At 38.7% G+C, this 18,654-nt stretch overlaps 1 protein-coding gene across 1 annotated transcript; it reads left to right on the top strand.

Moving 5' to 3' along the window:
- The first annotated feature begins 9,129 nt into the window (after positions 1 to 9,129).
- LOC133876046 (ankyrin repeat protein SKIP35) lies at positions 9,130 to 17,634 on the top strand. The gene is made up of 4 exons (XM_062314350.1): positions 9,130 to 9,469; positions 9,877 to 10,532; positions 13,372 to 13,804; positions 16,518 to 17,634. The coding sequence occupies exons 2-4, from the start codon at positions 9,910 to 9,912 to the stop codon at positions 17,322 to 17,324; spliced, it is 1,863 nt and encodes a 620-aa protein (XP_062170334.1). The 5' UTR covers positions 9,130 to 9,469; positions 9,877 to 9,909; the 3' UTR covers positions 17,325 to 17,634.
- Positions 17,635 to 18,654: the final 1,020 nt, after the last annotated feature.

Here is an 18,654-nt window from a genome sequence, read left to right as displayed (position 1 = left end):
GAGAGATCCTCTGATTATTTTAATTTATTCTCTAGTGCATCAACAATATCAAAAAGCATGGTATTCTCAGATTTCAAAGAGTTAATCAAGGCATGTGAGTCAGATAACTGTAAAATCAAATACTCTTTTTCTTGCTTAATCTTCTTGAGTTATTTATTGGATTTCTTAAAGGGTTTACCTATCCAAAGGGCATCTTTAGAGAAATCATAAAAATCATCTTCAGAGAACTCAGGAAGATTTATGTTAGAAGAAGTCATGGTTCACACTTAGGAAATAAATCCAAACACAAGTGAACCTCGCTCTGATATCAATTGAAAATAAATATTGACTTCTAATAGAACCAAGTGTGTATTTGTGTGTAACAAAATATCTTAAATGCGGAATTTAAAGAAGATAGGATATTTGTTGACGAAGTGGAAACTCTATGAAGAGAAAAACCACTCCGGGGCAGCCAAACCAAGGATATCCACTATACCGAAAACAAAGCTAGTTACAAAACACTCGTACTCACATACCCTTATGCAGTAGTTATAACTTTAACTCTGACACGAGGCCCATCGTGAACGCTTCCCAACCAAGTCTCCTATTTGAATGGGTCTTAAATGAATTCCTTTACCTTAGGGCCGATCTCTAAGATAGACTTCAAACGAACTGTTAAGCACATACTAGCAATGGCTTGAGAGCTAGCGGATCTTCGATTCTCCCTAAACACCCTCTCTAAGTACTATGGAATTCGATATAGAATTCATACAATTTATAAGCCTAGGGCCCTCTATTTATTGGCTTACAGAAAACCTAAATCTGCTGAAATTCAAACTCTGGCTGTTGAGCGTCCGGACGGAAGATAGGCACGTCCGGACGGTCTTCTGCGACTGCCTTTCAGAAACAGCGCAATTCTTTCCTTATCAGGTCCACGTTCGGACGGCTTGGCCAAGCGTCTAGACGATCTTCACTATAACTCCTTTCTGCGTTCGAACAGAACACTGAAATATTCTGAAATGTTGGATAGCGTTCGGACGACTTGCAGAGACTTCCCTAACAGTGTCGACTTCTGAAATCCAACTTAGTGTAGAATAATAATTGATCTAGCGTCTGAACGATGTTGCTTTGTCGTTCGAACGACTTCTGTCACGCCCCCGTTTAGGTAAAATAAGGGAAACGCGAACTAAAAGATAAATAAATAAGTAAATAAAGACAGAGAGTTTTAAAACACAAGTAGTATTACTATTTATACCAACTATGATAGCAGTATCAAAATTTTACACTGGGGCTCGAGGTTATTTACATCTCAAAAGTGAAGTGGTAAAGCAAAAGCTAGCAATCAACATTGCTAGAAAAACCACCACATAAGTTAAAAGACTGAAATGAGTACAGTTTCCATCAACAAAATATGACTGTACTATCATGATCTATCAGCTCTATAGTCTATGTCTACGACGGAGTCCCCAGGTACTATAACTGCTACTATTTACAAATATCTACATCTTCTTCTAGTCCACTGTACAGTAAGTCCAAGTTGCCCACGGATGGGGCCAGATCTGGGGGTCACTGACTACCAGGAGTCCTACAGGCACTCCTCCCCTCAAGACTATGATATACACCTTCATCTGAAAATGGTTATAAGGGAAAGGGGTGAGTTCGACAACTCAGTAAGGAAATATCAACACCAGGAAAATAAAACATGCTATAAAATCATTAATTATGCATAATGACAAAAATATCAAAATGAGCAATTAAAACAGAATTTATAAGTATAATTAACAGAACTTAAAAATAGATGAACAAGAAATATGAATAATGGCATGAATAATTAAATCAATTTTATTTATTTTCTCTTTTATCCTTTAACTGTGGTTTAACCCTTTATAGACTCTACACCGCCAGTTCCCGTGAGCGGCGCACGTTGGCTTTGTCCAAAGGACCTATAGACTTAGCCTGTCGTCACAGAGAAGAGTCGCCGGGTTGGGGATCTTCCCTAGGTGAAGGCCAACCCCGGCCGGTAGCACACACCGTATTTTGGTATGCTTGCCTTACTACCCTGTATGGTACCGATCTTAACTGTAGTAGTGCCTCAGGATTTAAACAATTACTGCACATGAACGTTTTCTGTAATACTGTAGGCTCTACTATAACTGTATACTATACTTTTAAAACTGTAAGAGCCGTTTTTATAACTATAGTCATGTGCAGACTTTAAACTTTAGATTTCTCTTTTTCATTCAAAACTATATAAATCATAAACTTTAAAATTCTCTGTAATCATATCTTTGAAATGCTCTTATCACAACTTTGAATATACTCTTATGCATAATTCCATAACTTAAAAAAAATGCTCTTAATCATAATTGTAAAAATGCATAAAATAGCATGAACGAAACATGTTAGAAATAACAGCTTGGCATTTAAAATTTCACATAATAATGCTTTGTAAAATTTCCCAACACTTTTTCAAAAGTTTTAGAATGAAATATTGTTGGGATTTTTCGGTGTTGTATCCCCTTACCTGGATTTGCTCTTAACGACAAGATTGAGCTTTTACCTAAATAAAACACAAGGGTAAATTTTTAGAGGATATTCTGTAGTTTAGATAGCCGTTATAACAGTAAATTATAAACCTTAAAATCTAAATTAGAGCTAATATTTACACTATCATTTTATTTATACCTTTGCTAAAAAAATTATTCTATCTAATTAACCAAAAATAACCCACTAAAAACCAAAATCTACACGGCATAGAGCCACCAAAACCACAGGGAAATCCAAAAACTCAAACCGGTTAGTACAACAAACCGGTTAGCACAACAAACCAAAACTCAAAGGCAACAACATGGAACCGGCCAAAATGATAACTCAAAATAGGACACACACACAGCCAGATTCTACACCAAAACCCAGTGGCCGTAAAGCTCAAAGAACCACAAAAACAAAACACCCATTTAGTTGAAACACTGCACACACAAAATCTGCCAAAATCACCAACATCCCAACACACTCGGCCAACCCTTCAACTGAATAGAAAATCACAAACGAACCCACTGTTCTCTCCAACCAACCGGCCGAAACCCACAAAGCCAACCAAGATAACCACCAAAACTCACATCCCACTTCACGGCACACCCACCCCAGTTCAAACCAAAACAGAATTTTTTTCTTGAACTAAGAATTTTCCCACAACATCAACCGGTTTACCCAAGAAATCAACTCCCAAAATTGAACCAAAATCAACCCAAAAATGTATAAGTACAAAGATTAAACTTACCCATGGAAAAAAAATGGGTTTTCTAAGATATGGGTGCCGGAAAACATCACCGGAAAAGTTCTCCGGTGACGTTGCCGACGCAGGGCTGTGGCCCTCCGGCCCAGCGGCGCCGACCGCCCAGTCCGGTGGCCAACCCACCGACTGGGTCTTGAACCTTCCTCCCCTCACTCTCTCGGTCAACACCCATTTCTCCCTCATCTCCACTCTCGGTTGGTGCAAGGAGAAAAAAAATGAAGGAGAACAAGCAGAGAAGAAGGAAGAAAAGAGGAAGGAAAAGAAGAAGGAAGGAAAGAAAGAAAAAAAATTATATCTAGAGGGTAAGGTCTGGTACACGCACGGCATGGAGAGAATAAAAAGGAAATTGAAAAAGAAATGAATAAATAGTAATGGATATAAGCCAAAATTATTAAAGAGCTAAAGAACAAAGAAAGTGCACTAATTCTTAAGAGAAATTACCTGCAGAGTTTTCTCTGATAAGAGCTTCTTAGCTGAACTAAAGTAAGGTGTGCAGAAAAAAAATAACTCAGCCCTTATAAACTGATGACCGGTAGAAAATTGTTTGGAGAAGAAGAAACCACTTACGTGAAGAATACGCAGTTCAACATGTCCATAAAAAATTGAAGCTTCAAACTTGCCACGTAACCCTTAAATCGGCCAGAATTTTAATATATTTATATTTCTTTTAGTTATTATTACTGATTCGATTTTATCACTTTCTTTTTCTTTTTTTTTTTTTTTTTTTTTTTTTGCAACTAATTATCAAATCTTAAAATATTTTAATAATTATTATTATTATTAGGGTGTTATAACTTCAACGTAATCTGCTAGACATTACGGGGCGTCCGGATGCCTTCTAAGGCTCGTCCGGACGGTTGCATAGGAACTAGTTGATTTGGCTTGGAATTTGTAAAGAATCTTCATGGATATCTTCTAGAAGCTTGTGATCAGTCACATGCTTTGAAATAAACATTGTCCGAATACATGAAGACTCTGAATAAGAATCGATCATCCTGTTAATTTGCAAACATTACATAAAGTGTTTTTGTCATCCAGAATGTAACTAATATAAAATACTAACACTCTTAAAAAGTGTAATCAACCGAAAAACATGCAACTAAAATATAAAAACAGAAAAGCAATAGCCACAGATATTTTGGTTACGAAGTGGAAACTCTTTGTATCAATGGGAAAAACCACTCCGGAGCAGCCAAACCCAGAAAATCCACTATTCAGAAGAAATAACTAGTTACAAGATAGTAATACTCATAAACCCTTTTGCAGTAGTTGTACCTTGAACTCTAACATGTACCTATAGGCGAACGCCTCTCAATCAGACCTCCTGTCTGAAAAGTTCTTCAATGAATCTTTTTAACTTAGAGCTTATCTCTAAGTTAGACTTCAAATGGTTGAACAATACAACACCAAATAAAACTCTAAGAGAGTTAGCACATCTAATAATTTTTGTCTAAACACCCTCTCTTAGCACACTGGAATTCTACACTGAATTCTTAAAATTACACAGCCTATAAGCCTCTTTAATAGGCTTAAAAAATCATAATTCTACTCAAACTTTGATTTGCATAGGCGGCTTCCGGACTTGGCTTCTAGCATCCGGACTTGCAACTAAAACTTCAAGTAATCACTGAAGCGTGTCCAGACTTGCAACCCTATCGTCCAGATGGTTGCATAAAGTACTTCCTCCGTCCACAGTCATCGCATCGGCGTCTAGACCTCCTTGCAGATGGCTGTTCTCTGTGGCTTGCGTCCGCTAAGCCGTTCAGACCTTCATAGGACTCTGAGTTTCTAAGTTAGGTGTCCAGAGTCTGGTATTTGGGCATCTAGACGGGCTGTAGGAAAAAATCGACTTTTTGAGCTGTAAAGTCTTCGGAATATTTCCTTCACCAGGACCTTTCCTTCTTAAGGATATTATGCGCAGATTCATGCCTTGATCAGTCATTTCCATATTAAAATTAATATTCTGCAATATTATTCTGGAAGACTCTGGAAATTCATTGTCCCTGTTATAGAAGTCCTTGATATGAAATCGTTTTTGTCAACCAGAATGTAGCCAATTAAAATAAACCAACAATTGTGTAAGTGATGATTAAGAGTTTGGTTATTAAATGGGATTTAGATTTTGGTAGTTAGTCTTAGGTTTTAGTTACTGTTAAAGAGGACCAAATGTTTGATCATCGGGAACCAAATGTTCAATGGTGAAATAAGGGTAGGAGAGAGTTCCTTGAGAGTAACTGAGAAAATAAAAGTAAAGAATGGCATTTGCATAATGATGAGATTTATTGATAATTTATGATTGTTTTTTTTATTTTAGATATACGTTTATGTATATATTTTATGGTATGAGACGTGAAATATATATACACATTTACAGCTAATGTTATATGTAGTAAAAGATATAGCCAAAGAAAATATAATGGATTTTTATTATGTATTATGAAACAATTCTACAATGCTTATTTTATTAGCTATGATTTTTATGTGAAAATACTTATTTTTATAAAACCCAACATAGTTGTCATTATAATCATATGTAAAAATATTTTATAAAAGAGAGTTCATAATAAATACAATAATTTTTATATTTACTGATATCGTGTACTCATTAATTCCCTTATATAATTGTAGTGACATATATTGTTGTTGCAGGTTAAGAGATAGATGTAAATTCACAAGCGAGTTGAGATGTCTTTTATTGAGATTCTTAGGAGTCTCTAGTTTATAGGATGTTGGCTTGAGATAAGTTAGTTTGTATAGTTTGTATATGCCGCATATGGCGTATTTTGGTAAACACATGCAATAATGTTGTTTAAATTTATAATGATTTATTTTATAGAAGCTCTGGTATATGTTATCAGTAATTTTTAATGTTATTGTAAAAACAAAAATTTATTCTACTATGTTATTTGAGGTATTAGTAATAGTGGCACGTGAAAATTTAACTATTTTCACCTTTGCCCTTGTTATGAAGGGCGAGGCGTTACATGTGCAGTCAACTATGTTTGTCCTCTTGAAATGTGTGACGTCTAACATAGCTTGGGTATGAGAATGTGAATGTACTTATGTATATATTTGCGCTATTCTTGATACAGCGCGTTTTAAAGCCGCGATGACTATGAACCTATCAGAACTCCGCAGTTAACATGTTTATGCAAGAGTAGTACTAATATGGGTAACCTTGTGGAAAGTTTGGTTTGAAGGAGCCAAAAGTGGACAATATTATGTCGTATGGGTGGGTCGTTACAAATAGTATCAAAGCCATTGCTCAGCCTGAGAGGGAAGCATGCACTCATTGGGACATCAAGAATGGGATGATCCTATGAGGGTCACTAACGGGGACGCTAAGTCCCAAAAGGGGTGTGATAGTGACATTTCATATCGCTTGGGTATGTGAATATGGATGTGCTTATATGTATATTCACACACTTTTTACACAAACGTGTTTTAAAGCCGTGATGACCATGAATCTATCAAAACTCCAACATAGCCTGGGTGTGAGAATGTGAATGCGCTTATATATATATATATATATATATGCACTATTTTTGACATAACTCATTTTAAAGTCGCGATGACTATGAACCTATCAGAACTTCGCAATTAACATGCTTATGCAAGAGTAGTACTAAGATGGGTAACCTCGTGGGAAATCTGGTTCAGGGGAGCCAAAAGTGGACAATATTGTGTCGTAGGGGTAGGTCGTTACAAATGGTATCAGAGTCATTGCTCAGCCTGAGGGGGGAGCGTGCACTCGTTGGGACGTCAAGAATGGGGTGATCCCATGAGGGTCATTAACGGGGATGCTGAGTCCCAAAAGGGGTGTGATTGGGACATCTCATATCGCTTGGGTATGTGCATGTGGATGTGCTTATATCTATATTCACACCCATTTTTACACAAACGTGTTTTAAATCCGTGATGACCATGAATCTATCAAAACTCTGAAGTTAAGTGTGCGTATGCGAGAGTAATATCAAGATGGATGATCTCTTGAAAAGTTTGGTTCGGGAGAGCAAAAAACAGGCAATATTGTGTCGCTGGGGGTGTGTCGTTATAAAATGTGTGCTCCAAATTTTAGCCCTTGGATTTATCCTAAATAATCATTACTGTTAGTATGCCTACACACATATTAATGAATTCCTAGCAAACCCGCCAAGTGTCCCTCATGCCATTGCCCTCATAAGACGTGCCCTTAATCTTAGCCCTCAAACTTTTTCTACAACATTTCAGCCGTTGATTGAACCCTTCCATTTTTAATTCTTCACGCCTTCTCCTCCTCCTTCACTTTGTCTTCCACCAAACCCTAAGGCCTATTTCTTTCATCTTATCTCCTTTGAATCCATCACTTTGTTATACTAAAAAACAAACCCTAGGTCTTCTTTCTTTCATTTCGTCTCTATGATCACTTTCTTACATTCTCCCTGCCTTTTAATTAATTTTCCTCCGCTTTTATGAGAATTCAATGGCCGAAGGCTACCATGGAATTGTTGCACTTTTATCCTTAGATCCTCATCTATCTTCTGGTAAGACCTCCCCTTTGCTTTAGATGCATGTCCAAACATTAACTCTCTCTCATCTTCGACCTTCACTTCTCTTGGTGTCACCACCACCGCCACCAGGCATCTCTCTATGGCAGTGTCTTCCATAGAAGATCCCCTTCACACTTTTGATTTGCCCTCTCAACGGGACCCAAGCCAGCCCTCCATTCACATATTTCAATTTCATTGCCCACCACAACCGTTTTTTGCATTTTTTTTCAAATGTTTAAATTTATTTTTTAGCTCACAAAATTAGAAAACAAAAATCAAGCCGAGTCGATTAAGTACTCGATAAGGGCTTGATTGTGTGCCCTAGTCGAGTTCGAGCTCAAACTCGATCTCGATCTCGACTAGGGCTTTTGTGAGGCGGGTTTGAACATGCGTGTTTTTAGCAAAATCGAGTCCAAAAATTTGATATCGGGTTCAACTCAGCTCGATTATAACCCCGTCTTTGTCCAAGTCGAGCTTCGAACATGTGTGTTTTCAATCGAATTGAGTTCAAAAATCCAATACCAGCTCGAGTACAACCTCATCTATGCCATTGGAGTAATGCTAAATTTTTTTTTTGTGTCTCTCCAAAAATGATGTAATTTTTAAAATTACCATTAAACTTGTGATTGCTCACTATTAAATTTTGATCAAATGATAATTTTAAAAGGCACATCATTTTTTAAGAAATACAAGAATAATAAGAAAAATTTAGAATTACTTCTCTCATCGTCATCTATGCCCCCTACCTAACATGTACTAGTGTACTGCAAAAGAAAAGGGGCAATTATGTATTTTGGAAATGAAAGGGAAGAGTGAGGAGGAGGTGGCCATATCATAAAGCAATAAATGAAAGGTGCCAAAGCAAAGCAAAGAGCCAAAGAAGAAGAAAAAAAAGAAGAAAGGAGAGGGTGGGCATTTGGCATGGAAGGGAGGGGGGGCGCGTAATGATTGTAGTGGGGAGGGGTAGCTTGCGTGAGTAGGACCCACTATCTCTCCAATGAATGAAACACATCCCTTCCCCTTTCGGCCTTTCCTTCCCCTCTCTGCCCTTTTGTGGTGACAACACTTACCCTCCGGGCCTCCATCGTCATGAGCTCATTCAGTCCTCTGTTTTTTTTACTTTAATTCTTATAATTTTCTTTTTATGTTTTTTTTTTTTTAAAAAAAAGAAATATTAAGAGAGAGATCTTTTTTTTTTTTTTTTTTTTTTACTCTTTTCTAAAATAAATATTCTCAAAGACCATTGGAGGCAGAGGGTTTCTCTTTGCCCCTCATCTCTCTCTCTCTCTCTCTTTCTCTCTCCATCTCTCTGTTGATCAGGTTTGCTGTCTATTCATTTCCCCTCTCTCTCTCTCTCTCTCTCTCTCTCTCGCTGTCCCTTATAACCTTACTATTTATGCCTTGATTTTTTGTTTTTGCCTTTTTTGGCCTTCTCTCTTTCCTTATTATTCTCGCCTTCCAAACAGACTATCTAGTCATGAATTACTCAAAGAATTTCTGGTTTCTTGGTTAACCAAAATGGTTTTTGGTGGTTTGGGGCTGTTTCTGGATCTCTGAATATTTGCTGGAATTTATGTGAAATTATTCGAGGAGGGGTTCTAGGGTTCTCTACGGATGTAACTTTTTGTCTGATGCCTATGCCTTCTCTGTCCATTGCTGTTTATGGGTATGACTTGTAGATTCGCACTTCTTTCGTGGGTTTGCTTATTTTGATCGATTTCAAGCTTCTTTACCATTGATTTGGATTGTACTGGAGACTAGGATATGTATACAACTTTTTAGTCATTTGTGTTAGTGGGGTTTCTATAATTTTTGGATTTCGCTGGGTTTGGGTCCTTTTGTCTTTTGGGTTTTTGCAGTTGAGGATTTTGCTTCTCATTCTGTTTACCTGAAGCTAATTGTAGCAGCGTTTGAAGGAAAGAGAATTAACTCATTTTGGGTTTTGGGTTTGAAGGGGTTGATATTCTGAGGGAAGAAATTTTTTTTTTTTCTCGGGATTTAGTTGTTTTAGGATGTGTCCTTGTGCTTGTTGGGAATATTGTGTATCTGCTTGATTAGTTGTTCTTTCGATAGGCAGGGCAGAGAGCAATTGTGTAGAGGGTAAGGATGGAAGAGGAGATGGTATCTGCTGTGAGGAGTCAGGAGAATAACATAGAGGACCCAATGTTTGTGGAAATGGAAACCGAAGAGAATGAAATTGACAGTCCGAGGAAGGAAATTGAAGGTTTTATGTCAGAGCAAGGTGAGGGAAGTAACGTGGTATTCTCTAGAGAAGGACCTCTTGTGAGGAAAGAATCGAGATCATCCAGCGGGTGTTGTTGCAGTGTCAAAAAGCTCAAATCCAGGGTGGTTGCTGCAGATTCTGAGGTTGGAAAGAATGAGAAATTTGTACATGAGAAGAAGCTCAGTAGACAAGAGAGGATCGATTTAGGTCGGTTGTTTCAGGGTGCAGTAAGTTCTCATGATTGGGAGCTTGCGGAGAATTTGATCTTGTTGGCAGATCCACAAACTCTTAATGATGCCTTGTGCATCACGTTGGACTCCATCTGGTTCCTGACCGCACAGCAAGAGCTTCATGGGATAACGGGATTGATTAAGAAGATCATTGCCAATGGTGCTTATGACTTTACAAGAGCCGCTCTTAGGACTTCATTTCTTGCTTCTTGCGTCTCTGCCTGCCAGAGCCGAACAATGAGTCTTGCAGATACAGTCACTGTTATGGCTCAAAGGTAAGTGAAATCTTCTTTTACTGTTAATGAGACAAATGTTTTGTAGCTTACTAACCATTTGAAAAGCCTTAAAACTCATCTTCTAACAAAAAAAGACCATCGTGATGGTGTTCTTATGTTGCAGTACTTGTCCGTTACTGTTGAAGACCATGGTGCTTTAATTTTGATGTCATCTCATATGTGTTCTGATGCAATCCCATTTAATTAAGTTCTTTGTTAACGGGTGTGCTCATATTATCCATATTAACCCTTTTTGCATTGATATATGTTTTTGTCTTCACATATGGCATGTTGCCCCTTTTTTTTTTTTTTTTTTGATAAGTGTTGCCCCTTCTTAGTAGCCTTTTTTGTACAAAAGGAAGTTTTATTTAGTATTTTTGTAAAAGCAGATCAGGCACTACTTCAATCAATTGATTTAGGTTCAATCTGGTGAATATTAATTTGAGGAAATTTGTTTCAGTTACCCTTTTTACATAAATGCCAATATAAATTTGTGCAATTTGTGCTAAACCCCAATGCAATCAGTTTCAGAACTACTGTAATCATTTGCCTGAAATTTGTGCAAAGTGGGGGGTTGGACTCTCCATTGCATGGTATCACTGTAAAGCTTATGCATTCTGTCATTGTTGGGAACTTGGAAGTATAATTAGAATTCTACCAAAAGGTTTTTACACATTTGGAAATAGTTTTTTTTTATTTTTTTATTTTTTTATTTTTTATTTTGATAAGTAATAACCTGGTTTTATTAAAAGCGTCAGGTGCCCCTCGTCTGTTTGAAGATGTAGAGACACCTATGGTGGAGCTAAGGAAGCGGCTGCTCAACACTTTATACTCTTGGATAGCGCCTTATCGTAGTTTGAGTGTCTTTACTTTTGTAGACTTCTTAAATTTACTTTCTGTTCGACCCGCTTAAGGGCTCTCTTGTATACTTCCCGTGTATAAGGGTTGCGCCCCTTAGCGCTTTTCAATAAATTGCTATTACCTATCAAAAAAAAAAAAAAGCGTCAGGTGCCCCTTAGTACACCGGCAGTATACAAGAGAAAACGCAATGCTTGAAAACGAAAAAAAAAACGGCCGAAAAAAAGAAAGAAAGAAACCCACCAAACAAACCCACAAGAACCTAAGCCTACAAGCACAAAGAACCCCAATCCAGCCCACAAGGAACACACAAGAAACCCACCCAAAAACCCACAGGAACCTACACCCTAAAACACAACACCCGCAGCCCACAAGCAACCCACAAACTACAGAACATGAGCCTTTCCTCTCCTACTCCTAGAATGCACACTGGCAACGTCGTTTATGGAGCTCTTCAGATTCTGCAGTTCTCTCCTATAATGCACACTGGCAACGTCGTATTTCTTAGAGTGTTAGTTGGCATTAGTTATAACGAAGCTATTTTGTTTCTCCAATTATTTGGGAAGGGGTGAATACATTTTAATTTCTTTCTCCTGAAGAAGTTCTAGTCGAAGACAACTAGAAAGCTAAGATTTTTCTAATTACAAGTTCTGCATAGCTTTGAGTTTTGGAATTATAATCTGTTTCTGGATAGATGTATTGACTACCTATGTAGAGGGAGGAAGGAAAGGAAGGAGGAAGGAGGAAGGAGGAAGGAGGAAGGAGGAAGGAGGAAGGAGGAAGTTTTCTTTAGTATTTTTGATAAGTAATAAGCAAATCTCATTAAAAGCGTGAGGCACCCCTTAGTACACTGGGAGTATACAAAAAGAAACGCATAACTAGAGAAACGAGTAAGGAAATCAAGAGAACATGGACAAGTTCAGTTCCTTTTTATCTCTTCCATAGGAACAACTTAGAAGGGAACGAAATGAGCTGGTCTAGGTTCACTTATAGTGTGTTTATCTCCTGTTCTTCAAAAGTGAGAGAAATGAGCTTGTCTTTACTTAATTTTCAAGAAGTAAAAGAATGGTGTCTTTGGCTTTTCAAATTGTCATTTGTTTTATCTTTGATCTCTCTTTCTCTCTCTCTCTACCCAATTTGAGCTTTTTGATCTGCAGTATTTCTTAATAGAACATTTTTTAGCAGCCCCCCTCCTTTCGTGTGGAAATAATTATAGGTGTCATTTGACATTAAGCCATTTGATGTGCTTTTAACAATTCAAGTGGTAAGTCATTTGGCCCTGTTGTCTCATAAAGCATTAGGTCTAAGGTTCGACCTCCCTTGAGTGCAAACAATTTCTTGGGGATACACCCGGTGAAAGCTTGAGCTTTACCCGACTTGTGTAGAGGGGACGCTTTACACGGTGTCTTGGGGATCTAGTCGGGGCGAAGCTTTGGATATCTTAGTTATAAAAAAAAAATGTTTATTTATTTATTTATAATTTACTTATCATTTTTTTTAATAAGCTGCGGGGGTTACCACCACACCACATCCTCTCCTGATAGACTTGAAGCTTTTCATAGTAATAATTTTTTTATTAGAATGAAGGGGAAACCTCATGTGCACAGGGCTCACTCAGTTGTTTATATAATATATTTCTGGGATGCTTGGAAATATTTATAGATATCATATGTCACAGTCCCAGTTGGTTTGCTTTGAACGAATTCCTCACCCCTTTTCCATATGTATGCAAATCATATACTAACAACCTTGGCATGATGCTTACTGATTAGCAGCCCTTGGGAAAACACTTTGTTAAACTATCTGCTTACTTGTCTACAGAGGGCTTGGATTTTAGTAAGTTTCATGCTTTTTGCAACAGAGAAGTCCCGTTTATAAAATCCAAAAGACAGATGTTGTTTGCTCTTTGTGCTGAATGTCATCCTGATTTTTATAGCATGCTATTGATATCCCATTTTGCTTCTTTTTTTGCTTTCATCAGGTTGCATGAGCGTCTTCAGGAATGTAATGGAGATGAGGTATTGAAGGCAGAAGCTGGTGCTAAGGTTCAAAAGTTTACTGAATGGGCTCTGAAATGTATAGGCTTCCATTCTCGTTGCCAAGGCAATAAGGATAGAGTGAGTCACAGCTCAGCGGTTGAGATCCAACTCCAGTTATCTGCATTCAAGACATTTTTAGATCTTGTTGGCAACCAACTTACAGGGAAGGACTTCACGGAGGCCTTTGATGCGGCCTGCTTCCCCCTTACTCTCTTCTCTAGCTCATTTGATCCTGGTTGGGCATCTGGGATATCAGCAACTGCAATACAAGGATTGCTGGGGATGTTGGTAGAGGGGGGCGCTGACAATGTCAATCAATGTTTCCTTGAAGCCTCACGTTTTGGGAGTACAGAACTTGTGCGCATTTTATTGCAGGTATTGCTAATATATTGTTTATATTTCATAAGGACACACAATTGCCTTTCTGGCTTTTGGCAGTTATCTTTTTTAAACAGTATTCTGTTAGGTTAAAAAGTCGTCACTTTCAGTATGAATATGACTTCACTTTTGTCCTTTGTGTGCACTTGCAAATTATATGTCGATCGTAGTTATGAATACACACCTTCTTGAGACTTAGTGTCTAAATTCGAGTTTTTGTGATTTTAAATTCACACTTAATGCATTCTTCTCCCTTCGGAAAATACTACATGGACGTGATTTCCTCGAATGGTGAGTTGTAGATGGTCTTGGCTTTTGATGGTGAAAGAATTTTCCAACTATTGTAGTAGTGAAGAGTAAATAGGAAAGCTGAGGTCAAACTATAACTAACCAAGAGAAAGATCAGATATCTTACATTCTATGCATTAATGTAAAATCCAATCAATGGAGAGAGATGCTAGAAGGTTAATGCTGATAAGCCATTTGTTGTTTGTTGGGAACATAAGTGCAAAGGATGTATGAAAAAGTACGGCAACTCTAACAATTTAGGGAAAAACGCTAGCCACATTTGCGTTATGATCAAAATGACTATAGTCAATTTGGAGTCTCCATAGAATCACTTATAAAGTCGAGTTTCATATAGTAAGTAACTAATGTGGGACTTAAAACCCATGAGTGTATTTATAAACCACCCACTCTCTATGTGGGCTATTCTCAATAGGACCGAAGTGTTAGAAATTCCCCCTCCTAAATCCTTGATGTCCTCGTTAGGGTCACGTCATACGATACTGACAGTACCGCATGACATAACAAGGTGGCTCAGATACAATTTGTAACGACCTAGAGAAAAGTGCTAGTCACATCTGCAATATGAGACTTAGTACTCATAGGTGTCTCTCTATATGGGCTACTCATCATCCTAATATGGGACCAGAGTTTTACAAAACTCTCTCCTTAAACTGTTAAAGTTACGTTATGCGGTGTTGACGGTATCACATGACATCATTGCTAGGTGGTTCTGATACCATTTGTAATGACTCAAGAAAAAACATTAGTCTCATTTGCACTATCACCTCAAAATAACTATTAACTAGTCAATTTATAGCTTTCTTAGAATTACTTATAAAGCTTAATTTCACCTAGTATGTAAGTAATGTGGGACTTAGTACCCATGAATGTCTTTATAAACCACAATCTCTATATGTGAGCTACTCATCTTCCCAATATGGGACCGGTGTGTACAACCCCCCTAACCCCTGACGTCCTCTTCAGAGTCATGTCATGCGGTGCTGATAGTACCACATGGCATTATTAGGTGGCTTTAATACCATTTGTAACGGTTCAAGGAAAAACGCTAGTGACATCTGCACTATTAGCTCAAAAAGACTAGTCAATTTGGAAGTTTCCCTAGAATCAATTTTTAAAGTCTAGTTTCACCAGTAAGTAAGCAATATGTGACTTAACACCCATGAATGTCTTTATAAACAACAAACTCTCTATGTGGGCTACGTGTGCTCCCAATATGGGACTGGAGTGTTACAACAACACTCTAGCTTCTCATGCAGTTTCGTTACCCTGATGTGCAAAGGTGGATATCATTTGAAATGAGGACCCTACTTATTGTATATGTCATGACTAACATGGAAATGACATTTTCAAACTCCATAGAATTTTTGGAAAGGTAACTACTTGTTCTTTCTACTTTGTTTCATATGTTTCTAGTGAATAGCTGAGAAGTAATGGGTGAGAATTTTGAGATGTAAATGGAAGTTATCTTGGGTTTGATCCTTTGATTTTTCTTCTCTCTCTCTCTCCCCCCCCCCCCCCCCCCCCCTCTTTTTCCCGCAAAAACCTCTGCTGGTCTGCCACAATTTCTTTAACAAGTTGGAGTTTCTTCTACTATTTGGTTATTGGAAGTAGAGGTTTGTGCAAATGAAAGTTCATCATGTTTTATCTGATTCCACCTAAATGAATGGGGGTCATCCCCTTTTGGTTTATTCCCTTCCAAGAGAAATGCTCCAGCTTTCTGATTTGATGGGATTGCTTAGATTATTGAGAGATGTGGTTTTATAGCTGTCTTTTAAATCTTTATTAGCAAGCTATCAGTAACAAATATAGAGATTCCTACCTTGTTACCCCAGAGAGAAAGATTCCTACATCTAGTCAAAAGGGAGGGGGGAGGTAGTCTCCAATGTGCACATCAAGTTAAGTTCATATGCACCTTTTATTCTATAACATGAATTCGTCATGTGAGAAAAGACAATCAGTTTAAATCTTATCATCCCTAATTTGTGTTCTCTGTTTTCTGGTCTTTGCTGTGACTAGTGCATTAACAATCATGTTATCTCCCTGCATATAGTGGCTCAAATGAGTGGGTCTAATATGTAGTTATCTGTGGTTTATGGTGCTTGCAATGCTAAATCTAAGCTATGCCCTTTTAAATTAAAAATATGCGTACAAGATCTTCATTTATCTATTTTTGTGGACGTGATTCCTGTTCAGGCATTGGATGGTGTCTTTGACCTTTATTATTAAATTGAACACGATTTGCTCTATATACTCATACATGTGTCCTTGACAACACCAAAGCACGCACACACAAACACACCCAAAAGCTTTTCATCATGAAATTTCCTTTCGATACTTGAAATCTACTAAAGCTTTTCATCGTTCTCATTTGATTTTTGTCAATCTGGAATTATATCTGTAGATTGCTCAAAGAAACAGCTTGGATGTTGATGTTGACCTTGCTTTGGGCTTTGCTTCCCACTACTGCAAGATTGGCACAATGGAATGTCTGGTGGAAGAGGGTAATGCCATTGCTTTTTTGGGCCCTTTGATGAGAGCTGCTGAGAGGGGTTGTATGCAGGTTGTTGAGTGGTTTGTGAAAAGAGGTTGCCGAGAGATGGAGCTTTGTCTTGCCCTCACAGCTGCCACTTCAAGCAGCCAAGTAGACATTGCTGCCTATCTTCTCCCTCATGTCCCGCAGCATGTCCTTGCGGCACTCAGCATCGAGATTCTCAAGGCTGCTGGTGAACGCAGTGGCGGGTCTCTTGATGGTGTAGCATTTCTGCTCCATTCAGACTTCTTAGGTGATCCAGCAGCTACTTACGCTGTTGCAGACAGTATCGCTAGGTCTGACGACGAGGCTGTAGCTCCTGAGCTAAGGTCTTTTCTTCGAGAGCATTGGTCAGAGGCGGCTTTCATCGATGGATTAAGGCAAGGACGAGAGCATTACATGAACCTTGTGAGGATTTTGAAGTGGGGTGGATCTCCTATTTGCTTAAGAGATCTTCCAGGCCCTCTGAGGGTGGCAATTGCTTACCTGCCACTGTATAGGGAAAGTATCAAGGCAGGTGGCTGTATGTTATCCCAAAGGCTAAGAGGCCAGCTTGTTGAAGCAGTGAGAAGGCTTGGAGGTGGGGTCTTAGAAGAGTTGAACCAGGGCAGAGAACTCCTGGCTGTTTTGGAGCACCATCTTCCTCCATTTTTGGTTCATACATCCAGCATTGCGTAGCAAGATTTTGCCATCAGATCTCTCAGATTTTTGCTCCCCACCCTTTTTTTCTTCTTCTTTTGTTTCCAACCTATATGTGCCATAGATAATAATAATACGACGTTTTTAGCTGGGGATCGGGTGACGACGTAGTATTCAAGGTTTGCCAATTTTCTTGCCATCCTATGTGCTTGGCTTATATTTTAGGTCTCCCTGCACACTTTCTATAATAGCATGTACCATCTGATGTGCAAGCTGATCTATCGTGTAAGACAAAGTGCAACTATTGTCACAAGGGTTGAAATATAATGATGGGTGTGTATATTGGCTATTGGCTACTATTTTTACCTCATTGAGAACTGATTCCCGTACACCAGGTTTACATCGGTACAACAGCTTCCTCACATGGGGGTGGGCCCCACACATTTGTGGGGCCCACCTCATGTGAGGGGGCTGTTGTACATTTGTTGTAAACCTAATGTATTTCTATCATTTTTCGTTCTTGTTTGATTTCATGGCCGGTGGCTGACGGCTGTTCAATGTTGTCGTAAGTGGTCTCTTGCAAATGAACCTAACCTTCACTTTTGACTGCGGCCGTGGGGGATTTGAATCATGCGCATCAATGGCGCAGATCTGTGAAATAATTGTTGACAAGATCGATGCAAGTAAATTATTAATGGAAAATGCTACAACCAATGCTACACTTATACCAACTTTTCACACCCTGATGTGGCAGCACTTAGCATTACACATTTTATTTTATTTTTTTACAAAGGATGCATGGGCTTTAACGGAAGAAAGAAAGAAAAAAAAAAAAAGGGAAAAAAAAAAGAGAAAACAAGAGGGGATCGCCGGCGCTCGGGACGGCTGGAGAAGAGAGCGTCGGACTTGGGCTCGGGCGTGTGGGTGGGTTTTTGGAGAGAGAGGCGGGCTCGGGGAGGCCGGATCTATCGGAGAGTGGGCGGTTTTCGGCGTGCATGACTCTTGGTTTTCCGGCGTGTGGATGGGTTCCAAGAGAGGGGCGGGACGCTCGGGTTCCGGCAGTGATTTCCGGTATCTTCCCCGGCCGGTGTGCGTTAGTTTCTGGTCATCCTCTCCATATCTATATATTTTTTTCCGCTTTTTTTTTTTTTTTGTCCAGTGCCTTGTCTTTTTTTAAAAAAATTGTGATTCAAATGTTGTCACGCTAGGGTGTAAGAAGTGGGTGTAAGTGTAGCAGCTCCCATTGTTAATTAGGATCTGAGAATCGCATTAGGGCGGGGAGAGATCACAATCACATACATCCCATCTGCTAAATGACACATTTTACTAGTAAAATAAACAAGAGGATGCTTGGCGTTCCATCGTCGCT

Source organism: Alnus glutinosa, chromosome 1, assembly GCF_958979055.1.
Source record: "Alnus glutinosa chromosome 1, dhAlnGlut1.1, whole genome shotgun sequence".
NCBI lineage: Eukaryota > Viridiplantae > Streptophyta > Magnoliopsida > Fagales > Betulaceae > Alnus > Alnus glutinosa.
Note: the sequence above shows the minus strand (reverse complement) of the source record. Positions and strands in the feature narration are given on the sequence as shown.

Bases quoted from the DNA above. Each gene is read 5' to 3' on its own strand.
- LOC133876046 (XM_062314350.1), top strand. From the start codon at position 9,910: ATGGAAGAGGAGATGGTATCTGCTGTGAGGAGTCAGGAGAATAACATA. The intron at 10,533-13,371 runs GTAAGTGAAATC...TGCTTTCATCAG, and splicing joins GTCACTGTTATGGCTCAAAG to GTTGCATGAGCGTCTTCAGG. The intron at 13,805-16,517 runs GTATTGCTAATA...TTATATCTGTAG, and splicing joins TTGTGCGCATTTTATTGCAG to ATTGCTCAAAGAAACAGCTT.